This window comes from Columba livia, chromosome 7 (assembly GCF_036013475.1).
Source record: "Columba livia isolate bColLiv1 breed racing homer chromosome 7, bColLiv1.pat.W.v2, whole genome shotgun sequence".
NCBI lineage: Eukaryota > Metazoa > Chordata > Aves > Columbiformes > Columbidae > Columba > Columba livia.
In genome coordinates, this window is record NC_088608.1 from 37,578,471 (window position 1) to 37,595,157 (window position 16,687).

General features: G+C 38.8%; 1 protein-coding gene across 5 annotated transcripts in view; it reads right to left on the minus strand.

Moving 5' to 3' along the window:
* PARD3B (par-3 family cell polarity regulator beta) overlaps positions 1 to 16,687 on the minus strand; it is a 358,197-nt gene that overhangs the window by 230,887 nt on the left and 110,623 nt on the right. For all 5 annotated transcript variants that reach the window (XM_065069463.1, XM_065069461.1, XM_065069460.1 and 2 more), the window contains one exon: positions 10,996 to 11,105. In XM_065069463.1, coding sequence (XP_064925535.1) covers positions 10,996 to 11,105 — 110 coding nt within the window. The remainder of the gene's footprint in view (positions 1 to 10,995; positions 11,106 to 16,687) is intronic.

Sequence of the window (16,687 nt, forward strand, 5' to 3'; positions counted from 1 at the left end):
CCTATTTGCCACTGGTATTTCGTATATTATTGCTGCAGGCAACGGCTTCAATCTGTGGTCAACAGACCTCTAAATTCCTTGGCTACTATTAGAGCTTCATTTCAAGGAACTGTCAAGATCCAACTTACTGTGTTCATCTGAAAAATTTTGGGAGTCCACAAACCAAAAAAAGTGAAGTCATAAACCACACTTCAGATTATAAATTGGCTGGCATTTCTGCAACTGGCAGAGGCAACGACGTCTCCTTTTTTTTGTTAGTGAAAGGACAGAAAATTCTTGAGTTTTTTGCTTTTCATAGAGATAAAACTGAAATGTACCATGGATTGCTGCTGTTTTTCCTCTTGGATTCATTACAGATTTATTTATAGCAGGGCTTTCCACCTTTATCTGCAAATGTCACAACTCAGTATATAGTTTCTTGGTTTAATAACTCTGGTAGATATAGCACATGTTCTGCCTCTGCCCCTCTCTGAAAATAAACAAAACTAATCACGTCCTAAAAAACTAGTTTATATCTCACTGTTCACAGCAAATAGAAAGAGTTGGGCACAGATAACCTAATTTCCACCTGTTTCTGCTTACTGCATATACACTAACTCAATTTAGATTGATCAGCTAACGTTTGCAGCCTGACTGCAGCGGCACAAGGGTGCTACAACCATTCAGCTTATTTTGGAAAAAGACAAAGATGAAATGTTGTTCGTGCTCCTTTTTAATTTTATTTTAGCTCTTTGTTTATCTCCTCACTTCAAAGCCCTTCCAACACGAGGCACCGTTTCAGTGTGACAACTTCACGAAATTAAAATAGAAAAACCGTGCCAGCATCAATCTGCTTTACACTGGAAAGCACGACGGCCTTGAGACAGAAATGACGACTTATGAGAGCGGGCTATAATGAACCAAGAAGTGCTAGCTAGTGCTAGCTGCAGAAGGAAAAATATCTTCGATTAGAGGCTGAGCAATCCTGACACAATCTCGTTTTCTCAACAGGTGCCTCCTGTTCCCCAGTCAAATCTAAATCCAAAAGGAAGGGAAAATTCCCCAGCTCCAAAAAGGCCAAATCTCACGGCAGAGGACAAGCACGGTACTAAATGTGGTCCTACTTAAGCGGGAGGTTAGAGAGGGTTAAGGTTCTGATCCCAACAGGATCAGTAAAAATCAGTGTAGGTGCTGAGGTAGCTGAGCCTTTCTCAAATTCCAGTGTTGCTGGAAAATAGCTTTGACTCTCCAGCGAGTTGCATTCTCAGACATTACCTGTGAACTGCAATTTCTCTAGTTCCTGTTGTTTTCACAGCAATGGATCAGAGGCACGATCTCAATTCTCTTCAAATACATTGACAGCAAAAGGCGCCACACGAACATCCATGCTATATATGCCAATAAGTGGATAGCATTATTTTATATTGCTTTCCTGCTCAAAAGAGCTTCTGGTAGGCTCAAAGCAGAGACATTTTTCTATCTTCTGCTTAAAGAAAAAAAAAGGTTGGTTGGTTGTGGTTTTGGTTTGGGGTTTGTTGGTTGGTTGGTTGGGTTTTGATTGGTTTTCTTGGGGGGTTGTGTGCGGTGTTTGTTGTTCGGTTCTTGTTTCTTGAGGTTTTTTTTATTTCCTCCTTTAAGAGCTGATGAAGCTGTAAACTCGCTTTCCAACTTTTATATGTACCATTTTACTTAATACACATTTATCAAAAGCCTAGATTGATTCTTTCAACTACTTAAAAGGCAAAATAAGCAAGTTATAAATTTCACATATCAAAGAGTGTTTTCTCATTTGATTTTTTCAGTGCAAACTAAACAGAATTGCCAAATAGCCGTAAACATGCATATTTCGTTGTTACAGAATGAAACACTAGCAGCAGTGGAACAGAAAGACCTGAAGTAATCTTACTAATTCAATAAAAAAGAAGTATTTCTGTGGTAGTCATCACCATCACCGTATGAGCATATAATAATATGTAATGACTTCTAAATACTGTACCATTTTAATAAAAAAATAAATCACTACAAACCTATAATCTGCATGTTAGACCTATGCTTAATAGGTAACCAGCATCAGACACTATATAGAAGTAATTTTAACAGAACTAACATCAATAATTTGATGTTTTATACACTTGCATAGTATTATAAATATATAATTGGCAGCAGATTAATTTCCCAACAGTGTTATAATCCGCTGGCATAGTGCCATACTTTAAAAAAATTACTTTTATTTATGACTGCATGCATCTGGTTCTAATGAACTAACTTTACCTGGTAATATCAGTGTTTGTATGATTGATGACATTAACACAATAGCATCATCAATGTGCCTGTCAAAACAGCCATTTGAAAGCGACAACTACACACAAACTAGACATTGAAAGGTAAAAAGGCAGAAAAATCACAGCCGGGCATTAAGCGATCATTTGGTTCAGTGTTTTGTAAACCCAGGGATGGCTTTGTCATTAACATGGTAATAATCCCTAATGTAAAAGTAGTTCTGCTGTTGACAACTTCTTGCTATGTTCTATGGGGCTTTAAAGAGAAAAACACACTGGAGATTCTCTTTTGTGTATTAACTACACTATCAATTTGACCATAACACAGTATCCATCTGTGAGCATTCTGGCTGGCAACGTTTGGATCTATCTATGAAAAGTCATCCAGACGATTTCCCTTATTGTCTCCACATGCCAGGATGGAGTGTTTTCCCATGCTTAACGACAAGGACCAGCCTGAAGACTGAAGCAGAATGGCCTTCTTTCACCCCAAGAGTTAATTCTGCTAGTTAGAAATTTACAGAGTAATTTCTGAATAATAAAAATACTGTATAAAAATTTTCTAGCTCATTCTGACTCTCTCTATTCCCTCAAGCCTCCCTGGCAGGAACTCGAGTAGGACTTGTAATGTGAGCCTAATATAGACTTGCACTTTTTCCACAAGGAGCAACTTTGGGATTTTAGCTGTTCTTAACGCTTTACAGCAGATCACTTCAGTCATCAATATTTTCAGGATATCTTCTGTAGAATATTCTTCTCTCCAATATACAACGTCACCCAGCTCACTCTTTGTCAAACGGAAATCTGAGAGCACCCAATGCAGCACGTACCATGCATGAAGGAGATGTGGATGCATAGATGGGTTTAGTGTACGTTAACCACACTGATCCGGCAGCTGATCTCTGTGCTGCAGAGTTTGCACCAAGACACTAATTCTTTGGCTAAAAAGAATATCAGTACAGGAACTTCTGAAAACCAAACAGATTTTTCACTAAGAACTGCAGCATTTCACAGTATTCATGTGTTTATTTTTAAGATGAAACATCCATACTTTGGCTATGCCTTTTGAAACCAAATTGAAGAGGGAATATATATCTTTCTTCCTGCTGATGAATAGATTTTTTTCTTCTTTGTGACTTAAAATCCATTTAATCTGTGGAGCTTTTTTGTTCCCTGGCCTCTCCTCCTTTTAACACGCTTGCAGCTTCTCACAGAAGTGTTTTGTAAAATCCACCATGGAATTTGCCTCTTCTGCATCAGAAATAGGATTCATTTGGGCTTCTATGGAAAGTGTCAAAAGATGAGATGATGAAGAATCACCAGCCCTTGCTCAGTAGTGCTCCTTGCAGAACTTCCTTTACCCCAAAACGATGTATTTCTGTTTGATTCTCTTTCTGCTGCTCGAAGGACAGAAAGATTTAGGCAGATTATGAAAGAAAGGGAGGTGTGGAAGTGAACTCCAGATTTGAGGAGACTTCACCATATTCCTTAGAGTGACATGAGGGTTTTTTAAAGCACAAGCCACTACTAAACTTGATTGTCAAGAAAAAAATCTTACGGATTCTCTTTTTTATGATGCTGCTTGGGATGTGTAAAACTTTGAACTGGCAAATAGGCTTCTTTAGGATCTGAAATAAGTCATCAGAAAACTGTGCCAGATCAGACCACAGGTATGTCCATCTCGGGCTGTTCAGGACCGGAATGTCTGCTAATTATCACAAACAGGTAATTATTGTCCCTCACAGTACAGAGGAATAGTGACAACACCTTGCTCTTGCATCCACTCCATTATTCTAGAGTCTAGTCACTTATTTTTTAACAGAAGGTTTATTTATTTACTAAATTGTTTATGTATTAGGTTTTCTTTATTCACATTTATTTCAAAGGAGTTCTACTGTCCAGGTTATGACAAAAGGTTGTATTAGACTTGCAGGCCAGAAGAAACCATTGCAATTACGGATAAAAATTAAAGCTGAGATGTTAATTCAAACTCCTGAATCTCACGGAATCACCCTTACCATTTTAGTCTATATTCACAGTGGTCTCAGTCTATTATTCCCAACTCCAACATGTCAAACACCCGCAACACCAAAAGCACACAGGACACAGAAGCACCAAAATATTCCTCCCTTCTTTCCAGTTCTCATTGTAAGAAATTGATATGTATGGAGTATAAATCAGAACCTGCTGCCATAATAAAAAACCCAAAGCCAGCAACACCACCACACAAATGTGCACGTTTCAAAGAGCACTATGTGATTCTCACAACTTGAAAACCTGTAAATGCAGATTAGCTAAGACATCAACTACACAGGACAATAACAAATCCCCAGATATGGTCTCTCCAATGGGATGGGTAATTTAGTGTCCAAGGGGCCTCTCCTTTAAAAGGAGGCAAAGGAAGGGGGCAAAGGAAGAAAAAAAGAAAAAAAAGAAAAAAAGAAAGGAAAAAGAAAGGAAAAATAAAGAAAAAAAATAAAGGAAAAAAAAAGAAGACATTTGCACCTCCTTTGAGTGTGAATAACTATCAATTCTGAAAGAGAAACAAAGCCACCCATCTCACTTTCAGAGACATAGAAACATTAACCAGAACACGAGCAGAGTCTCGCACACCACTGCACTGCAAGAGGGTGTATTAAAAACCCAAAATTCCATTCTTTTCCTAATATCACAGCAACATTTGGGTCTAAGTAGGTATCAAAGATCTCTGCCACGATTCCCAGTTACCCACTGGATTGCTACGTCCATGGAAAATGGTATTTATTTAGTAGTAGGCATTTTAGTACGACGCTGACTGAGAACCTATTTTATTTTAGCTAAATGTTTCTAGAACTTGAGAGTAAACGATATGCATGAGCCATGTTGACTGTCATTTTCCACTTTTAATTTGACTGTCAGACATACAAGTAACTTGCTAATATTTCATTCCAATTTCAGCGCCACGAGCCCGTTGCGTAAGCTGCCTGCTAAAAGCTGCTCCAGATGGAATGACAGTATTTTGTAGGACCCCAAAGATGCAGCTACAGAGACGAATATGTGTCAACAGCACTGAAAGCGTGACTTCTTGTTATTGTCAGCAGTTCTCATTTCCACCCTATAATTTTTCCGCATTCTTTATAAGATAGGCCACACGGGAATAAGAAAGAGTTTAAGGCTCTCAGCCATCTTCCATCACCTCCAGTCACATCGACCTGACTACACAAGGCAGAGGACAAAGGAGGAAGGTTTATTAAATGATCGGGTATCTTCAAAATGACAGACAGAGCCAAAACTTTGTTTTAAAAAGGAAACAAAACCCAGGCCCCTACTAACATAAGTTCCAGAACGATGGAGGACTCTGATGGCTTTCATAACAGGTACCTTCATTAATAGCCAAGTAAGAAGCCTTCACTCCTCTCACTGGAAACAGCCTTTAGAAAGCAACACATTAACAATGAATAACTTACTTTACTGATTGTACCATTTGTACTGACGATTTATATATCAGCATCACAGAACATTCGTTATTAGTTCTTATTAAAATAAATCACAGAAACTCTGCTTATCCTTCTCAAATAAACACAGGTAAATCACACCCACAGCTCATCTCAACCAATACGGGTAAAACAATACAGGTTTCTGAAATGCAGGTTGTGCGCGGAACATAAAGACAACTTTAATCCCACAAACACGCACCTCTCCGAACCCTCTAAAGAGGAAATTACCACAGGGCACTTCTGTTCTTTTTCTGATGATCGATTCAGTATTCTCAAGTACTACAAATATTTCTTAGGTTTTCCCTACAATGTAATTTCTTTTTGATGCAGAATGCCACAGTATAAGGAAGGGGGCAGGGAATAAAGCAGTGGAGGGTTGAAAAACAACAGAAAGAACGGAGAAGGAATGTTTTTTGTTAATTTGACAGCCCTCAGGTAGCGCAGAGCTGGATTTCTCGAAGGTTTGTGACGGTGTAAGAGTGCCACACAGCTCTGGTTCCTGCAGCGCCGCGCACCAGCGACTTCAGAACTAACTCGCTGCAGATGTCCCTATGATCATCTAATCAGACATCAAAAGCAACACACTGACAAGCTCCCGTGCTGATTAGGAGTGTTCTATATATGTTCCACAGCGTAAACAGACGCACAGTAGTTGCTTTAAAAACTGATTCACCCACATCAGGATTCCCTTTTAAAAATGTTTGGAACTCCCCGGCGGAATGACAGAAAATTCTTTTAAATCTCCCAAGTTCTTCTGCACAGTTCCACACCGCTGTATTTCAAGAGCAGGAGTTAAATTATTAATAGGAAAACTTTTACCAGAAACAAGTAAATGCATACCAGAATTTAAAAACCTTGCTATTCTGAATGACAGCCTGAGATTACACCACCTAAGAGACGCGGTCCTGCCTCCATCCCACAACACACACTGTAATACGTAAGGTGTGTTTCCATCTCCATTTTATTTGTTGTCTAATTATTATAGATTAATAAGCACTGGGTGTAAAGCATTACAAGTGCACCATACTGCCAGCACTGAAGGGTTACTGCATTGCTCCCACTCTCTGGTTTCCTTCTCATTGCCCACCTCCTGGAATCACATTAACTATGGGAGAATTTCAAATTGAAATTCTAATACACACAAAGGGACCAGAGATTAAAACTACCTGACCTAATCAGGATGAGTAAACACATCGGATTAAAGTCTTCTCATCTAAAATCAGACAGACAATACAACTCTTGTGGTAGCACAGTCTATTAGCTCAAACCTTAGCAGAAACCCACCACATCAACCCACATAACAGACATTACAGCATTATTCCCTCATTGGGCCACAAAAGACCTTTTCTGCCTTGCTCTGCTTTTAAAAAGCCTCATTAGATGAAGTAATATTTCTATAATAAAATACCCCCAGACTTTCAAAGCACTACTGGTATCTTTATCTCAAAGCCAAGCTCCGATTGTAGCATACCTTTATGTTTACGTATATACACAAAACAGCATGTAAAAGGAACAAATCATGGAGCTGCATCCTCATACATGCTCACATTATGCTAATCTGCAGACACTTAATCAGGAAGGCTAATACATTACAAACACAATTAATGGCCAGAAGAACCAGAGGAGGTTTTGACCCTTTTTAACGAGGTCTTGAAACATAAAAGTGTTCTGATTATATATGAACCTCATCCAAAATTGCAAATTATACGTCCACACTGCATAAAATACAGCCAATTTCAAGTCACTTCTCAGTAAAAACTGCACTGAGCCACTGGAGCAGCTCTTCAATTGATCCCGCATCTCATTGTATCTTTAAATATGGATAAATGCCATTTAATCAGCCATTCCCATTGATTAACTCCAAGCTTACTTAAGTATTTATCGAGAAAACACGCGACTATAAAAGAACAGAAAGTCATGCAGAACATAGTATCCCCATAAGAATCGACAAGTTAACAACCCAGCCAAAAACCAGCTGGACCAGCACTTGCCTATTGCCATTGCATAGAAGAGCTTAACAGTTGCCTTCATAAATTAACCAGTTCACTAACAAATACCTTTTCTTCAATAACAAACTCAGAGGTTTGTTAGCCCTGTTTTTCCCCGATTAGAGTCTCTAAATTCTTCAGTGGCAGCTATCACAATAAGGAAGGAGAGGTTTGGATGAAAAGAGAAACTCAAATTCTGTGCCATCTGTTAAATGACTTCCAGTCTGAGAGAACAGATGCTGGACTTCACTATCAGTTTTTGATTGATCTAGAATTATTTTGTTAATTGGGGCTAAAACAACAGCTAAGACAAAATAAGTGTTAGAGAAAACATGAAGAATTTGAGTTATTCTTTCTCAAACTACCTGGTCAGCCAGAAAAGATTTTATAATTTTGGAAATCATCATATGGCGTGAAGAAAATAATCTTTTGAATGAATTGGACATCTAAAAAACAATGTATGCTCTGCTTAGATTCTGTAAATACTATGAATGGCTCAAATCCTTCACCAGGTTAATCTGGCTCACCTGAACTAGATAGTAATTTTCTTATATAAACTTATTGCATGTTTGCTGTTTTATTTTATGCATTACTTATCAAACATCTGTCCTGCACTCTCCTAGCGAGAAATCAGTGCTATCTTCAGAGTTCCATATAATAACCATATCACAAAAATCTGATCAGCTGCTGGTATATCAGTACACGCCGTACCACACAGCATATAGTGTAATTACAAGTATTTCTACGTAGAATCAAACCACCAGTTCTACACGTGCCAAACAGCAAAATGCCAGAAGTGCCAAAACAATTAAGCTAATTATGGAAGTCAATTTCAATTACAAAATGGTTACTAAGATAATTGCGGTATAAATACAGATACCTAATTTCTACTACATGCACTGGCAATTGTTTCATCTACCAAAAGCCCTTTTATTTCTAACTGGCATTTGACTGCGAGGACGCGGTTCTATGTGAAAAAAATACGTGTTTGTGGCAAAGAAAATGCAGTATTAAATGTAAACTTTCAGCAGCAATATAGAGAACAAATGAATTCTCTCTTTACTGCTTTAACACTTGCATGAAAGAGCACAGCTATATTCAAAATGCAGCGTTCAGTTGTTTGTGCCATGTTTTCTCATTTGTCAGGTATCGATTCTTCCCTGTGTTTTAAAACACTCTGTACATAATTTTACCTGTTATTTAAGCTTTCTATGCTTCCCAAAACATTATGCCAAAGCATCTTTCAGTATGATTGACGATGAGAGTTTTAGAAATGGTACTGTTGCAGAAATAAGAGCTGGTGTAATGTATTTTGCTCTAACAGATTTTCACTTTAATAATAATAACTTTCAACCTTCTGGGCCTTTTTCCCCTCACTCCCAGGACATCTTAAAAAACTCTGAGAACCTTCTCCACTGTTGTTATCTGCCCAGCTTTGACTATTATCCCTAGAGCTGACAGAGGGATGCTCTGTATTTCTGACATAGAGAACTCCTCTAGGCCTAGAGGATTTATGTGTACTGATGCAAGCCAGTGAGGCATGGTGAGGTTTGGCCTCCAAATATAACTGCAGTCCTCATATGATGACATAGAATGCACTTGTCACTACCAAAATTATATTAAAAAACAACAACAACAACCACCACCACCTATATTTCTCTCCTTGATGGTCAAAAATAAAGCATTCAAAACATGCAACAAATTTCAATGATTTTTCCACTTTTTTTTCCCAGTTTTCATGGCTATAAAATACCAGAGGTTAGCATTGTATACTGACTTACTCACTTTACACATCAGCTTTGCCTAGAGAGTAAGATCTGCACTGTTAACCAGGAATTCTTCTTTGTGCTTTCATTTATCAGACTAAGTCAGTATGTCATTAACATGCAAGTGCTTGCAGCAAGCATCAAGACAAACCTCTCAGCTCAAACAGGTCTGACAAATGACACAGGACTTAGACAAAGTTCAGCCCCTGTAACACCATAATGCACTTGGAGGTTCACTAGCGCTTTTAAAATTGCACCGCTTAGCAAATAACACAAGACATTGCAAAATAAGATGCACACTACATATTCAGATGCACACACATCTGGCCATGCAAAGAGAAACAATTAACAGCCAAGAGTGTTGGCATTCAGGATTAGAGAGATAAGACTGAGACCCATAAAAGATTGTTCATATGCAAGTCATCTTTCTATTTACTACTTACTTACCTCAATGGTGTGAACTGGAAGTATAGTCTGAAATACAACACCTTCAGCTGAAAATGTTCCCATCTCCAGCATGTGTTGCTGAACCCCAGTTCTTTCTTCCTGCTCCCTATTGTGCCCCATTGTGAATCTTGCTATAGCCTAGTTGTGATCTAGGCTCAAATGTCCCGCTCAGGCCAAACTAAACGGCTGGGGCTTCTGAGTGGGTTTTGTTTGTTTGTTTTGAAGCAAAACAGTGATAGATTGGTTTACACAACTGGGGACAGGCAGTGAACTGCAGCACTGTGCAGCAAAGCTGAGGGGGAAAAGGCATAAACTTTACAAGCAAAGGAAAGCAGGTGCAACTGCATCATCATCTAAGCCAGCATTCATTTGTTGCTTGATATATTTATACATCTCAGCTGTCATTCAGAGATCCTAAAGAATTTTCTCTCTTCATTAGCAATATAGGAACACCTTTCCCATACACAAACACAAAGCCTTAAAATCACCAAGTACAACACACATGGTCCAAGCGTGATCAAGTCAGCATCACTTTCAGAAGACTGAAGACAGCCTGCAATAACAGGATGATTAAGAGTTACTGCATCCTCACTAATTGTGTTTTTGTACTAATATTTAGTAATAACTATGTTGAAAACAAATTCGCCCTCAAAAGGAAAGAGTCGGGTTGTAAAACAGAAAAGTGAGAGAAAGATCATACAGGATAGGAGCAGGGTGCCAAAGGAAGACACAAATGCCACCAAAAAAGAGATAAATGAAAAAGGGTGTGAGACCAATGAAGTGTATTAAAGGGGATGTACATTTTTTTTCCACTAAGCAACAGTAAACTGGACAATATTGAACAAACGAACAATTGCTAAAAGTTCAGTTCATATTCCAGAAACACTGTTAACTAACTGTACCACCTCAAATAACCATTTTGTCCAGAGGAAATTCTCTCCTTTACCCAAAATCAGTATGATGCACTTCATTTTAGATCCAAATTCATACGTAGCTTATGAAACTGCTATATACCAACAGCTTTTGCCCTTAAGAAAAAGATGAGTTAGACGACACCTACTGCCACAACATGCTTGAGGCTGTGGTCGCTGGGCTGGGAAGTACTGGGGTGGAAGTCCGCAGGTGGGCCCAAAGCTGGATCACTGCTCCTTCGTACCAGGAGTGGTGTGCCTAAGAGATAAAATAAAGAGCAATGCTTCAACGGTGCTACGAGAACACAAGGTAAAGCTTCATGTGATTTAACCAAGAGGGATGTACAGCACTTAAATGTAAGTTTATCTGTGGTAATATCCACCTGGGAAATGACTAGACTTGGTAAGACGGTGTCATTTAGCATTTACTAAGCTAAAGAAATGAGAATATTTTAAGCTCAATGACACAAACTTTAACCATGAGCTGCTAAATTAGGTGAAAACTGCTGACAAAAAGAAGAAAAAGGCACCTCCTTGGAAAAACAAATGAGTAGTTGCAGATACCTGTGACCACTTGTACCATCAAGTTCTGACAGGGAAATCATACCCTTGATCTAAGGAATGACTGTGAACACAGAAGAAGTAGACTGCTGCTGTTAGTTCCTACAACTGGTAGTGGTTAGTTACCTACAGCAGAACACGGCCGTTCACGCCACACGAACAGCTCTCACTGTGCTGTTTGCACCAAACCGGGAACTCACCATCTCATCCTCAACTGCTCTTTATTTCTCCCGGTGAACATCCAAAAGCCATCCTGAGCAACTGCGTGCCTCTCCCATACCAATTACACAAGCCCACATTTAACCTCTAAGGAAGGTGACTTTGAATACAATGGCATGACCATACCTATATGGTCATATATTTTATTTCCATAAGCTCACAAAATGCAATAATCCACCACCACTATTGTGCTGTCCCAACCTGAGGCACATAAATGACAGATTAGGCACAGGGGTTTGGGTACAGAGGCAGCTGAAGGATAAACAGATAACTCCCTTCATTTAGTACCTAAAATGCTTTGGGCTGGCCTAAATAAGGATTATAACCCAAAGACCAGTCAGGAGCTTCTAGTAACAATCGACAAGTGAGCAGAATATACAGGTGCTGTAAAACCTCCCTGCAAAACTTCCAGGTGGGGTGAGAGGGAAAATATCTTCAGTAATGTAAGAAAGGAATTTCTCACATAATCCAAAATGAAATAAAAATGAGGGGTTTTTTTCCCCAAGTCTTTCCAAAACAATTTATCCATATGCAAAAAAAGAGATGAGAACATTGGTCTAAGACAACAATTTTTCAAACGTTGCAAGTAAGTGAAAACAAGATTATAACTTTCAGTTATAATATTAATTATAGTGGTTGGGACTGATGGCAGCCATAATTACTAGATCTATAATAGAAGTTTGAACATGCAACAGTTTCCTCATTAGAGAGATGCTAACAAAGCTGGGGTGACTGTACCACATTCGCTCTCAGCACAACTTTGTAATTACAGCTGAAATAAATACCAGCACCTGATGCAGGAACAACCATGGAGAATCTAATGCTCTTACCCTTCCCCGTGGTGAGCAACAGTCTTTATAGGTGGGTAATCCTTTCTATCTCCACTTATGCAGGAAACCAATAAGCAAAAGAAAGACTTAAATTCTTGTCCTGGTATTGAGGGAATGCTTAAAAAATCAAAAGGCAATTATTGTTTTTTGTTCCAAGTGATTATCATCTTGATATCAAGAGCTATGCATGTTTTTACACGGAGATTCTAAAGAAGGGATTGATCACCAAATTTAGCGGTTTTGTTTGATTTTTCCAGAGGTGTCAGTAGGTCAAAATGAACCACATCTCTTTGCCCAAATATTCCTGTTCTTCACATGGTGCTGAAGAGAAAATGTTTCCCTCTAAGCACAATTAATTAGAAGGTATATAAAAGTTAAAGTGAAGAAGTGTTGGATTTTTAAGTTACTCCCTGTAAGATTCATTAAAATATTTTTTTCCATGTATGACCAAAGTGTTTCTGGATGACCTGTAACCGATTTTCAGTCTTCAATCCAACAGTTCGAAAACAGATGCTGAGACACTTTTATATGATTCAGCATGATTCAGTCTCCAACTCCTTTTGACATAAACATGAGCAGGACAGAGAAATGCTCTTGCTAAACTACCAGAAAGCCCTTTGCACTGGTACATTTTTGTAGCTTCCACACCTCAACGAGCCATATTCCAAATTCAAATTCAAACATACTCTTCAAGGTCATCATCCCAGCCCCTTTTCTCCTTTTGTCTGGACTGCTGCAAGGCGCTGCTTTTACCACGTCCCACCCCGCCCTCAATTTTGAAAACCACCTTTCAGTCGCTTCCTGCCTCTGTTTCCAGAGAAACTGGAGCAAAATGACATTATCCCATTCTCAGTTTACAGCTGTCTAAACTTTGAAACCAAAGTTTGCAGGAGCGGCAGGATTATGGAGAATCCTACTTTCCAATTTGGGAAGACGGCCGGGCAGTTATTTGCTTGCTTTTATTCCTGCAAGTTTTTGCTTGTTGCCTTGAGGCTCTGAAATTTATGGTGCTCGTCCAGAATGCTTCTCTACTCACACAAAAAACATCTGTACTTTTTGATAACTGTCAACAATGTTTTCTCTCTTCTCCCTATTTGTTCTAAGTTTTAGGACCCTATAGAACATTTTCTTATTGACGAGAAAACCAGAGCCTATCTCCTTCATTTTTTAAAATATATGTACTGACATATATCACAAATTGTGACATCCCTGTGAACCAAGTCTATCCAAAACAGTCCCTGTGGCCCTTGTTCTTTCACACATATACACCAGAAAGACACTGAAGCGTGAAAATCACCTTTTATTAGACAAAAGATAACAGAACCAAAACACCCTCTCTAAATGGGGAAAACAAATGGCAAGCAGGAAGATGAGATTAAAGGCTTGAGAAGAAGCGGCACTCAACCCACAGCCCTTACACATACATACCTTGAGTCTGTTCTCCACCTTTCTTAGGCATGGAGAAAATGTACTGAAAGACCATCACCAATGCCATTTATTGCAGACATACTATAGACAATTATACGTGTTTACCTAAGAGATTCTGCCACCTGCTTGCTTCTGCCAGGAAACAGAATGTTGCCTTTTTCCTTATGACTTTCCTTTTGTCGTGCTATTTCCACGCTATTCTACTCATGGTCTTGCACTGTGGTTAACATTTGAAATAACCCAGTGAAAGCTCAAACACTAAATTCATCTTGTCCCTGAATAAGACATAGAAAAACTCTTTTCAGGATGCCAAGGTGATCGTAAAAACATGTTATTTACAAGCACTACTGTTTCGTGCAAGAATAGCACTTCGTATTTTAAACTCAGTTTAAAAAACTAGTTATCCTCATCAGTAACTTACAGGCAACAACAATTCAAACACATGCCTAAAACTAGGTTTTTTTTTCTCATGATGACAATACTTTGGATGTGTTTCCCCTCTTTCCAAAATGCACAGCGTACCTTCTGCTATGGTACCATAGCATCTCCTAAACACACACGGATGTCTCAGCCTTATTCACAACAAATACTCTTTGACAAAGCCAGTGAGAAAAAGTCTTGGAGTCCTTGAAGTAAACTCTGTATTGTTTAGTCTCAAGCCAGGTAGACTAAGCTTTTCCTTTTGCTAGAACCACCCTCAAAAATTACTAACTACAGATTTATGGTTAACAGTGTATTTTCCCGGAGCTCTTATGTTTTGGCAATATCTTTTTTAACTGCAAATATGGTTGAAACAAGCATATGGTAGAAACACACTTAGATTTAAACTGGTTACATTAGAAAAAGAGAAAAACAAAAAAAGGAGCGAGAAGTTCTGTTGTTTGTGCACAATTAAAAACTGAAAACATGCACCAACACAATGGCAAAAGAAAAGTCTCGGCATTTTCTTATTTTGTGCGGCGGGGGGGGGGGGTTGTGGTTTGGTTGTGTTTTTGTGTGGGTTGGGGCTTTTTTGTTGTTTGTTCGGTTGGTTTGGGGTTTGTTTGGTAGAGGATTTTTGGTTTTGTTGGGGGGGTTGTTTTGGTGTTGTGTTCGTTTTTTTGGTTTTGTTTGTTTTTAATACAGAAACTTCACCAAAGAGCTGTACCCAGCCATTAACGCTTACCCTGAAGAGGACTGCACTCCGATTCACTTCACTTCACTTCACTTCAGCCCTTTGGCGGACCAAAACTCATCATGTAAGGTTAAGGAGGGGGCGGACTAACAAGAAGTGATGGGTTCAAGGACTTTGTGGAACGCCAGATAAGTAACGTAAGGTTTGGAGTTGAGGATACAAATGTGGTTGGGGAACTCTGTGGCTCCAGATGTCCCTCTTGGGGTCCCCCTGAACTCTTCAGGGTCTCTCAGCTCTGAGTTCTGGCATTAAAACCTATGCCTAAATTTAGACAACTGTGTATTGCTCAGGGTGATCATTATCACACAAAAACCCCAATTATTCCAGACCTTCCTTCATTTTGCTCAGGAAAGCACAATTTACCTCCAGGCTGAAATCCTTTGATTCTTTGGGATTTAGGTTACAGGTTGCTGCTACAGGACCAAACCAGAGTTTATCACCCACGAGCATTTTTGGTAGGCTGTGCAATCTATAATGCAGTCAAATTATGTACTAAAAACTGATTTTAGCATTGCTTTGGGTGCAAACGCTCTCAGATGACTTTCGGGTAAGCCAATAAATCAAGGAACATAGGAAATGCAAGTATGTGAGTTGGCACTGCATCAGTGACAACCAACGTATTATGGGGTTTGTTTCTTCCAGGTAACAGGGAAGAACTATCTTAGAGGAGAAAAAAAAGATACACTTGGACAAAGTACTATAAGTAGGTAGAGATTTACAATAAATCATCTACACAGTTTAAGTAATAATTTTAAATTCTGCTCCTGTATATAAAAATGCTGACTATGATAAGAAAAGAGCTGTCCAGCCAGTATATAACAAACTGTCAACTGTTAAAGGCCACACCAGTGACGATCAGTTTGCTGTGTGCTTCCAAATTATACCTGCCTGGATGGACAGACAACAGATAATTTTCTCACCTGCATGTGCCTCAAAATACTTTTTTAGAGGTCCTTGTGAGTAAATCACAACAAAATTTGAAGTCAGAGTTGAAACAAAACCCCATAAGCACAATATACACGTACACACAAATCTGAAATTGCACTTCATGGACAACTCCTGGCTAGAAGATCTCTGAACAGACACAACAACAAACACACGAAAAAGACCCCCACAGTCAGAATGACTTTTAAACTGGTCCTGTCGCGAAGCAGTTCAGGCACAGCCTCCAACTCCCAACTTCAGACACAGCACTAAAAATCAAAGCAGCTTCCAACATTTTATGTTGGTGGGGTTTTTTTTAAGTATAATTTGGGGGAAAAAAATAAAGTGTGTTACATTAGAATTTCCCTGCACAGATGCACAAAGTTTTTTTTGTTTGAGTTTTGGTTTGATTTTGGTTTAAAATGTAATCTCGTTCAAATGGCATTCAGATGTCAATGGAAACTAAGCTTTAGCTACACTTAAAACACCAGTTGTCTTAGTCATCTAGCTTGCTGTGCACATTACAAAGCATTCATCTTATTAAACAGACTGGGTTTTTTGAGCAGCATGTTATCTGTAGTTACTGAATTTAAATCAATCATTTTAGGCTAATATCTCCTATAAGATTTTAAAACTAATAGATCTTGAACTTTCACACTTCATTTTTCTTCACAGATTGAAAGGTGAAAATAAGCATTTCTTCTA